The sequence below is a fragment of the Patella vulgata genome, chromosome 3 (assembly GCF_932274485.2).
Source record: "Patella vulgata chromosome 3, xgPatVulg1.2, whole genome shotgun sequence".
NCBI lineage: Eukaryota > Metazoa > Mollusca > Gastropoda > Patellidae > Patella > Patella vulgata.
This window is the reverse complement of record NC_065881.2, coordinates 16,240,494-16,251,852: the sequence shown is the minus strand read 5'-3', so window position 1 is coordinate 16,251,852 and position 11,359 is coordinate 16,240,494. Positions and strand designations below refer to the sequence as shown.

General features: G+C 34.7%; 1 protein-coding gene across 3 annotated transcripts; it reads left to right on the top strand.

The window, feature by feature from the left end:
• The first annotated feature begins 314 nt into the window (after positions 1 to 314).
• Positions 315 to 9,851, top strand: LOC126815859 (uncharacterized). Of its 3 annotated transcripts, XM_056099898.1 has the most exons (11): positions 315 to 713; positions 1,414 to 3,152; positions 3,541 to 3,690; positions 4,232 to 4,334; positions 5,580 to 5,752; positions 6,223 to 6,385; positions 6,868 to 6,933; positions 7,825 to 7,990; positions 8,235 to 8,594; positions 8,667 to 8,707; positions 8,964 to 9,851. In XM_056099898.1, the coding sequence occupies exons 5-11, from the start codon at positions 5,624 to 5,626 to the stop codon at positions 9,113 to 9,115; spliced, it is 1,077 nt and encodes a 358-aa protein (XP_055955873.1). In that variant the 5' UTR covers positions 315 to 713; positions 1,414 to 3,152; positions 3,541 to 3,690; positions 4,232 to 4,334; positions 5,580 to 5,623; the 3' UTR covers positions 9,116 to 9,851. The 3 variants fall into 3 exon arrangements, with proteins under 3 accessions (XP_055955873.1, XP_050397812.1, XP_055955872.1); XM_050541855.2 differs by having other exon boundaries at positions 319 to 713; positions 8,235 to 8,707; positions 8,964 to 9,849; XM_056099897.1 differs by lacking the exons at positions 315 to 713; positions 1,414 to 3,152 and having other exon boundaries at positions 3,429 to 3,690; positions 8,235 to 8,707; positions 8,964 to 9,849.
• Positions 9,852 to 11,359: the final 1,508 nt, after the last annotated feature.

The following is an 11,359-nucleotide window of genomic DNA, read 5'->3' as shown; positions in this document are numbered from 1 at the left end:
ATTAGTGACCTTAATTGACCCACGATTATTTCCCTTTATTTGAGTCAAGTGTGGCGCTTTAATGTGACGTCGTGGTTTTAGTCTCGCAATCCAGCCTCTCAACCAATAATGTTGCTCTCCACTCACTATGTGACTATTCGGTAATTTCCGTGATCTTCGTCAGTCATTGTAAATGCCACACGGCCCACCGAGATCGTATTTGTTCATTTTTTGATCTCGGCCTTTAATGGAGAGCTTAGCCCGATCATAGCGTCTGGATGATCGAGACTGTTCTCCAGACAAACTTCACCTACGTCATACTTCCACGTGATATACTGCTCACGTGATCTACATATCAACAACAAGATCACGTGATGATACAAAATGGCTGAAAAACACAGAGGAAAACTTCCATTCGCTTTGTCGGAGAAATTGAAAACAAATCTTCTCTCTGTTCCTTTAGTCACGTAGAAACGTTTTTAGAACTAGTATTAAAGACACAGGAAACACATAATCAAGTTTTTGAAGATATTATTAAATCAATATAATATTATGGATAAACTGAAGACAGTGAAGTCCCGATTCCTGTGCAACATACATGATCAGACGAATACTGACTGACACGAGGGTTCAAGTTCTTGAGAGATGGAAAAAAGCGTAAATGTTTATCGAATCTGAAACTACTGAGTTCTGCCAAGGATAAACTATTCGAAGACGATGTATAACTATTAACGGTAGGTAACAATCACATTGGAAATATTCATTGATATATATAAATATGTATTGATCATGTAAATAGAAACATGAATCTAAAAAACTTTGCAGAGGAGTATTTAAGGTTTACAGAGCCTGATGGGGTGTTTTGTTTACTAAGCTGTATTTGACAAATTGTAGGTCAGTCTATCATTTTGCTTGTATGGCAACCTTGGGCCTTGTCAGAGCTATTTCTTCCCGTAATCCAATAAATTATCGTATACAATTATCTCTGTTGCTAACAGATGGGGCAGAGCACGTTATGAAACTTTGCGCAAATGGTGGGCCTCCTAGATTGAAATTCCGAAGAGGTCAAGGTGAACCTTGTGGATTTGTTCTACCGGCTACCCCCTATTCAGATTACTCGGCATTTAAACTTGAGTTGTAAGAACAGATCATGTGCCACTGCTTTGACGAAATCTACATGCATGCCTGGCAAATTCCCTTCTGAGCACAAATATGGGACGTTAAAACACTTTTTCATTCTCTAATTCTAAAGTAAGGAATTAATTTAAAGGTGGACAACATACATATCTAAATAGTAGACAGTCGAGCTTAGAAAATCATCAAAAATGTTATTTGATACTTTTATTCACTCCTTGAGTACTTTCAGTGTATATATTCTGCCAGAGTAGTTACACATGACCAAACATTTGATTGGATTCTGTTTTATTCTTTCAGATGAGATACAGCGTGTCAAGCAGAATCGGTAAAGATGGAAATCGGTGACACTGAAATATATGTGACAGGCTATTTGTCCACAACATTGTTTAACACAAACCAGGACCATTCCATTAACATGTGTGTTTTACAGATGCCAGTGATGATAGGCTTAGAAATAGAATGAATAATTACAACTTCCAAATGATATTTATATGGGTTCTTCTGTATTCAAATATCACAATAATAAACGGAAAATAAAAAATTCTAATGTTCTATGTCTATTTATTCTTTACCAGGTGCAAATAAATATTCTGGAAATTTAAAAAAGAAGTATAGAAGGTCACAAAAATCTGCATTTAAAGAAACAAAATAATACAGTCTCATGTTCAGCGAATCATTAGACATGTTCAGCGAATCATTAGACATGCTAAAACTTTTACACAATTACATTTGGAGTTGCCCTGTGTTGGTATTGTCGTCCTCAGGACATCTTTTGTGACACCTTCTACCACTATTTGGTATGAGCTGTGGAACTGATCTGAGTGATCCACTGATCTATTTATTCGAACTTGTCGCCTTGTGATTTTATGCATTATATCCAAGGGTTTGGATTATTTGAAATGGAATTTGTTTATAGAAATTCATGTTGTGACAGTTATGACATTTACATACACATATTTGCGACAAATAATTAAAGTAAAGCAATACACATGCAAGGTTCATCTATACAAGGCAATCACTAAAATTAGGGGGAAAATGTATTTAGCCAAACTCTGTCTATGCATAACATTTTGGACAGTTTAGAAATACAAGTTATAGTCAATGATAGTCATATTATATTTGCGTTCCAAAGAGGATCATCATGATATTAGCACATTAAATATATTAATTGATTTTATAATAAGAGTTGGATGCCTCAGACGTCTATTTAAAAAATCAGCTGAAACATTTGGACTGCAACATCAGGAGTCAAGTGTTTGACCCACACTTCACCCAGCTTTGAATGAGTATGTAACGACAGTGCAAAGTTTGCAGCACAAAAATCTGTTATGGCACCATGGATTGGTATATTCTCCTAAGAGATGAGAATGAGTGCAGTGGGTGCGTTTGATGTCTTATGATCGGGTAATAATTGTACCGTCAGAGAGAAGTTCTAGATTGGATACTAGACATTAACATTACAATTATTTATTATTATAAAACTCAAGGTGGTGTGGACTGTCTGTTGCCATGTTATCATAGTCGGTTAATATTCTAAATAGCCCATACTCGTGCTTACATTTATATTACAAATCAGTAATAGGATTGAACCCATCAGTCAGAACTTGCCTGTCATGGTTATTATTTTGAATTTGAATTTCAGTCATCCACAATTATGCAATTTGGATTTGAATTTGGATCAGATCTGTCATAATTTGTATCAACTTGGAACTGTCAAAATGTGTTTCAGATCTCTTTGAAAGGCTTTCAGTTTCGAGTGATGAAAATGTATTAAAATATTGTAATAATACATGGTTCAGACCACTTCGATCTGACACACACCTCTAGTGCCAAAGTCATAACAATTCAGTCTGCTTAATAAAAGTACATTTCAACATAAATTGCTGACCTTTGCAATAAACAATAGAAAGAGAAATATTAAATACCTTTTCCAATCCAGAATCATGATGTAAAGCAAGATATTGTATCCTAACATAAGCAGCTGTTTGAAACTATGGTTGTGGCAATGCTGTAATCTGCAAAGAAATATAATCTTTGTAAGACATATATTTTCATTAATGCAAAGAAATAGTTTCAGATTGAAATTGACATAATATTTAATGAGATTTGTTCTCATTCTAGACGGACAGAGCTTGCGTTTCTGTTATATATATATATACAACTCACTACAGAGATATATATATATATATATATATATATATAGCTGTAGTGAGTTGTTGTTCTAATGTACAGTATTATATATCATAGTATAAAATATAAAAATAATACCGATTTGCTTCTACATGTTTCAATATATTTTCATCAGGAAGCCATATTTATAATGATTGAACAACTAATTTTCATCATCAACAACAGGTTGATATATATATAAATATGAATATGTGGCACTCCATAATCAGGGATCAAAACTTTTATATATTATAGCAAACAGCCAAACGAAAATTTTCAACGGATGCTGTATCCATACTGGAAAGGCACTTTGCCAAAGGATCGCTTCAATCTACAGGGAAGAAGTGCGATTTTGAGATAAACCTTGCTGCTCAGGAATCCGGATTGGGTTTTAATCAAGTGAGCGTAAGTATTCATATTTGTAATTTATGTTCATTACAGTTGTGTTGCTTATTCTGGTATTGTCACTGTGAGACATCCTCAGTATAATACCAGTATTTAAATTCATCTGCATATTTATGTATGTATGCATATGGAAGAGCCATCTGGCACACAGAACTACTCTTGCATGGTGAGTGAATGAATTCAAAACAGTTTGAGTTAAGGCCAAGAATATATATTATGTGGAAATCTTAGTATTCATTTACAAAATGATTAACATGGATTATCTGATCAATAATGTAACTAATAACATAATAAAAATACACATTTACATACACAACCATCACAGTATGGTGTTTAACATCTATTTTGATTTTGTTTAAGGGAACATTGTTTGTGATATGTTTTAATTATTAGCATAAATCATAGGTTTCAAAACATATTTTTCACCCAAAATATTACAGGTATGCTCCTTTAATACTGCTTCTATCATCTCTGTAAGTTTTGAAGTATGCAATTACTTTGACTGAATGTAAAATATTTTATTTCATCTCATATTTTGTAGGATTGGATATCAAATAAAAAACGAAAACTGAGCAGCAGGGTTTACAAGTCTGTCAAAGGGACAACAAATGGGTACAACCTATTTTGTAGAGAACAAGGTGCAGGTGGGTATTTGTAACAAATGATTAAGGTGCATATTGTTGTTGACAGTGCTTTGTCCACAAGGATCGCCACCTCTTCAGTGACACAGATCAGGTTTTGAACATCGAAATGAAAATGGTACAACATTGTCTGCGAAATAATTTATTCGAACAAATAGTTGCTATTGAAACTGAGTAACAGCATTTCTCAACTGAAATTTGTTATATGTGATTGAGGTTCATATCATTCTGACTGCAGAGAAAACCATTGTTCCAAGCATTGTTCTCTGTAGCGTTGGGCAACCATTTTGGTTTTTGCTATTTCATGAATCAGTTGAATTGAATACAAGAACTTAATCGTAGTTAAACCATTGTTATTGGAAATGGGGATGAATAACAACACTCATCAAATATATTCAGCCTATATGAATATAGTGGGATCTTTCAAAATAGAATTTAGACTCTTAAGAGTTTGAATTTCAGGAAAATGGCTGCCCCTAGCCTTGGAGTCATTATACCCAGCCAGATTTTTCGGATTGGACACCAGTTCTAGACTATCGAATAATATGAACTATAAGCGTCCCCACTGTACTTTAAATACTTATCCTACTTTATTCAAGGGTATCAGTCTCTGGTTTGACTAATCTGGTGCAGATATATACAAAAAGTTGATTTTCTAGAAATTGCATCTCGTGCTGTCTGATTGAGTCAAAATACTGATTATGCACCTCTGCATCCGTCGCCATAGACTTGTTAAACATGTGAGGCTAGTCTTCATAATTGTATTGTATGCATGCTATATTAGTGAGTTCTCAGATTTTTATTCTGTTGGTTCGCTAGTTTGTGTTGAAATTCGGATACGATTTTAGCATTCGAATATCCGTACACAATATCCGAACAATATCTGAATAGTTTACTGGTGCTTGAAACTCACATATATTGTCAATCTGACTGGGGACTTCATTTAAATTTTCGAATAACTATCAAAAAAGGTACAGAGGTGCTCAATGCTGGTAATATCATTCAAGTCATTTAAATAACACTTTCTTTGACAAAACTAGCAAATTATTCATCACATAGGGTTGATTTTCAAGAACTATTTATTGATTATAGTCACAAATTTCATACTGACGAATACTTTTCGTGACCAAATATTCGTAATATTGTATTTGCCTACGGATATTCGAATACAAGTTTTAACACTATTGCTAGTTGCTACCATTTACAGTGATGTGATAATGTATAATAGCTCAATATATATTTTTTTAGAAGGAATTCATGATTTTCAACGGTGGGGGGATGCATGGAATGGCATGTCCCAAGCTGCCAAGTTAATCTACAATGAGAGGGCTAGGGAAGCGGAAAACTTGCCTTTCAATGAACGGCCTAAAAGTGAACAGTCAGATATCAAAAAAGGACTACTGAAACAATTAGATAATATAGTAAGTGGCAACTGAAGCATTTTTTTTGTTTTTCCATATATTCATGTCAGTCTCACATCACCATATAGGAGCAAGAGCATGAGGAGCAAGAAACATAGCCATGAAGAGATAGAGAGGTGGCTTCCCACCAACGATATGGTGTTCAATCACAGTTTACAAAATGAACAAAAATATCAGTGTAAGTCAGTGTGATTTACAGTCCAATTAGCAAGGTTTCTTTCCTGTTCAATTGAGTGACTTTGACTGCATATTTTGAGACTGTAATATTGGGTATACCAAAACATCCAAAGGAGCTGAATAGTATTATTAGGGATTTTAATTTGTATTAATTATCTTTGTTTTTGCATTTTTCCTCGATTATCAAGATACCAATTGAATCGAGAATAGAAACTCCATCTCAGAAAATCTTATACAAAAACCAGTATCAAATTATATCAATATTAAGATCTGTTATGTTGAATTTATTTCAGCTACAAAAACTTCATAACTGCTCGGTGGATGTTGCCGCTGTGGCAATCGAGGGGATTACCATCCATTTCCTAGGCCCCAAAGATGGGCCGGTCCTCCGATTACTCCGGGATAAGGAAGAAGAAATGGTTGATCGAGTGATCAGGAACAAGTATGCTCCGAATGGTAGGATGATGTTATACTAGAAAGATTACCATAATTCAAATCCATAATAATATCGAATTTGCATTATTATACATTTTATGACCGTGATTGCACTTTAAAAACCAGTTTTTGTCAGAACTGAACAAGAATTTATGTATTTGTTTCTTCAAATAAAATGAAGATTAAGTTTGAATCTTTGTTTTGATGAAAAAACCAGAGATATTGCCATGTGCTTACAAATAGAATGAATGAGTAGGCAATTGCATACACCTGATCTGCATATATGTGATACCTCCCTCTTTTTAGGGGTTTCTACCGCTTTTCATCCCTTCCTCTCTCCAAAAAAATTGAAATCTCTAGAATTTCAATCAAAGATCAATCACTTGTATGAATCTGTAGTATCTTCAGGTATTGACGGTGTCAGTGCAAATAGCCAGAGCGATAGATTTATCATTGAAACCACCTATCAATGTAATTCATCATTTATGTTTTTCATTTCAAAGATAACATGAAGGAGGATGTGAGAAACATTCGGAAAAGAGCACAAGAGCATTTCAACCAACTTTATGGTAAGCCAAAATTTTTAGATAAATAGAGTCTTTGTATGTCCAGGCTTGTTCTCACGATACAAATATTGAAATTGAACCACCCCAAAAAAAAACCACTACTGAGAAAGTAAAAGCAATAACTCAGTTTTAAAACTAGTTTTAGCACCATTAAAAGTATTATTGAATAGCAATGTGTGACTTGAATGAATGATGTAACATAACTACTTTTATCACAGGACATGCCTCTTTTATCGTGTAATACAGCCATCACATATTTTTTTGTATTACACTGTGTCATAACACAATGACTGCATCACGTCATCATTTTACGATTCCTAAGACTTTATGTCGAATATTCGTGTCATGTGATAAAATAGATCTCAAACTCGTTGTCATGTCATACTCGCCAAAATATTTTGTATGACATGACAACTCATTTGAGATCCTATATGTCCGAAATGTTGCCAATCTGCATCTATAGGTAAACCCAGTTTTAAAAAATAGGAGGAAAATTTCGGTCTCGATTGCATTCACAAGGAACGTTGGACGGACAGGTTGACAGCAATAAATGACCACATTTCATGTAGGCATGTAAAAAACATTCAAAAGGAAAGAGTCGGAATATGGAATGAAAAAAGGTGGATTTTGATAAAAAATTTGGCTGATTTTTCTTCAGTCGATGGGTAGACAGTTTAGTAAACAAAAAACACTGTTTCATTCATTATGATTGAGAACTATACATCTATACTATAATAATATATGAATCTAAGGGTCCTCGAAGTAAATGTTTCCTTTGCATTTCTTCAAATTTAGGCCTTGAGAAAGTTCGTCAGACTTTATTATGGTTCCCCTTTAAATACAGGCCCTGTTTTTAATGTACTTCTCAATACTTACTTGTCTTTACTTTTTCAGCTTCAGCTACTAGATCCAGCAAGACATTTCCCTATAAAGCCGTTGATTGTGGTACTATTATCATTGAGGGCCTCCCAGATGAGCTTGTTCCCCTAAAGGTCCCGTCAAAATATGGCATTGCTAAATTAAAGAAGATGCTTGATGTAAAATTGATACATATTAAAAGGTACTTTTCTATTTCATATTCAAATTCACAAAATTTTATCAGTATATTTAATTTTTTATCTCACACATTCACACATGTGATTGACCTTTGATAGAAAAGAGGTAAATCTCCCCAAAGTTCAACGAAATTGATGTCATAAAAGGTAGATTTTCACTTTATAGGAATTTTCGCCCCAAGACTGACCCAAAAGACTGAAAATCATATGTAATTTCTCTGAATTTCATTCCATTTTTTTCTTTTTCAGAAATGAACAAGCACTCACCAGTACATTGCATATACCAACAGACTCTCACACTATCCCACAGACAGACATTGACACAATCACACAGGCAGACATCCAGACATTCACACAGGCAGACATCCAGACTATCACACAAGCAAACATCCAGACAATCCCACAGGCAGAAATCCAGTTTATCACACAGACAGACATTGACACACCCACACAGGCAAACAACCAGACTATCACACAGGCAGACATCCAGACTATCACACAGGCAGACAACCAGACTATCACACAGGCAGACATCCCCATTATTACACAAAAAGACATCTACATAATCCAAGAGACAGACATTCACACTAACACACAGACTAACACACACAGAGACACACAGACTAACACACACACAGACCCTCACACTAACACACAGACAGACCTTCGCTCTAACACACAGATTCATCTGGACACAGCTGTTAAAGGAGAATTGAACAACGGTAAGACTAAGAGTATAATGTTGTAATTAAAGTTTCAAACTTAAATAAATTTTTACACTACTACTCCGACTACTCAGAATTATTTTGTCAGGTTTTAATAACAATATTAGGTTAGATTAATACCTTTATTCTAGGTTAATCACTAAGTTTCTTTGAATAAATACAGGGTTACTTAGAAAAATCCATGAAAACTGATGCTATAGTCACTATCAAAATGGTTTTGTTTCAATAATTTCAATATATATTTATATTGCAGATTATGAAGTGGAGCGTATTGTGCGTAAGAGGCGAAGAAGGGGAACCAATGAATACCTGTTACGATGGAAGGGTTTTTCTTCGCAAGATGACACCTGGGAAAAGGAAGAACATTTGAACAAAGTTTTATTACAAATTGCTAAACAAATTTAGATGATATCATGATATAGGTCATGACATATATTACTTGTGTCAATATGTGTTTGAATACCTGCAACCTTATTTACTTACCTCCTCTTTAGATGATATCATGATATAGGTCATGACATATATTACTTGTGTCAATATGTGTTTGAATATCTGCAACCTTATTTACTTACCTCCTCTTTAGATGATATCATGATATAGGTCATGACATATATTACTTGTGTCAATATGTGTTTGAATACCTGCAACCTTATTTACTTACCTCCTCTTTAGATGATATCATGATATAGGTCATGACATATATTACTTGTGTCAATATGTGTTTGAATATCTGCAACCTTATTTACTTACCTCCTCTTTAGATGATATCATGATATAGGTCATGACATATATTACTTGTGTCAATATGTGTTTGAATATCTGCAACCTTATTTACTTACCTCCTCTATATATAATAGTTATATGTAATTAAAAAGAGGCATTTCTATGAATTGTTTATCAAAAGAAACTGTATAAATAGTATTATAGTTACTAGCTAGACACTAATATTGTAGCCTGGTTGTGATAAGGACCTATATTGTAGTGGCGCGTGTAGTACTCTTGGTGAGTATATACTATACTATATACTATACTGTGCAACTACATGTACTCCTGATTTTACTGTGCTTTGGACGAGATTTATGATCAACATAATTGTTTCGCTTGTATGGTTTTTTTTACTACTAGATGTATATAAAACTAATATTATATTGTGTATATAGTTAATAAACATTGTGTTTTATATCCTTGAGTTTTGTTTTCCTACACACCGACCACATCGAAGTGGGAATATAGTTTCATATGTCTGCAAATTGAATATCAAAAGAATAATTTGCGTAATGACTGTCAGAACACGTGATGATCATTGAAATGAGAGTCCTGTAGATTCTAGGAAGAACAGAGAGTCCTGTAGATTCTAGGAAGAACAGAGAGCTCTTAAATGTGCAGATATGTCCCCTGGTTGCAGACATGGTTGGGATTTGTCAGATGGTAAATATTCGGTGAATACCTTGCTGTTTTGTGGTAATAAGTCCACAAAAAGAAAATTCAATCAAGCGAGACACCAGAACACACACTGTACAACATTCCCTGCTGCTTAATTCACACTTAACCCCCACTCAGATTGAAGTGCAATACAGCAAACTTCCAATTTTATACGCCCACACATTAAAGGACAAAGTTTACTCTTTTTGGGGGGAAATAAATCAAAATATATATATTGAATAGAACTTGTTGACAATAGAGAATCTCGATAAAAAAAATCATATATACCGCACGATATCCATGTAGCACGCCATATTCCCGATGCAATGCCAATGGTTTCCCGTGAGTTTATCCTCACTAGCCTTGCCTGGGGAAGATGGTAGCACGCATAACTCCTGCTGGAATTGTACCGAAGAGTGACGTCACAGTATGCTATTCACTATATTATGTTATTTACAGAGTAACTGCCCTTGACTTTCAAACCTTGTGGGCACTGTACAAAGCTGGATTCTTGTTTTAGCGGCATTTTAGAAGTAGAACATACGAAAAACACGACAAACTATTATGGATTACTAACTTCTCACACATTTAATAAACGACGTTTCAACGGAGTTCTTCCGCCTTCATCAGGTTATAATACATAAGTATATATACAGAAAACAATATAAGAAGCCATAAGCTGGATTCGTTATGGATTATAATGGAACTTTCTATGGTTCATTATATCAACATAGGGGAGAAGCCCGTGACTTACGAAATCGTGTGGACACTGTACAGAGTCGAATTCTTTATGGATTTTATTGAAACTTGCTACATGGTCCCAGGGAAAGACGCGCGGAACCCCTCCCAGATACCCCCTTATTCGACAATCGACAAATTCCTATTCCAGACGAGAGGTATGTGATTAGAGAACAGTAGTAGAGAGGGCACTTCGGAGCAATTTTGGAATTCCAGACATTCCAAAGGTCTGACGTCACACATTCCTAAGGTCTGACGTCAGAGCATTCCACAGGTGTTCTATTTATAGTTTGAATATGGTTATTGTTGACTGAACAATGAGGTTATGAATAATAAAAAAGGTATGCAGGTGTTGTATTCTTTGATCGTGTTTGACTTTTGTAACGAGGGTATGGGGTCCACGAATTGTTTATTGGGGGGGTAGGGGAAGATATTTCGCTTTATAGGCAGGTGTGCAGAGGTTACATTGAGTTCACGCCAAGCGTAGCT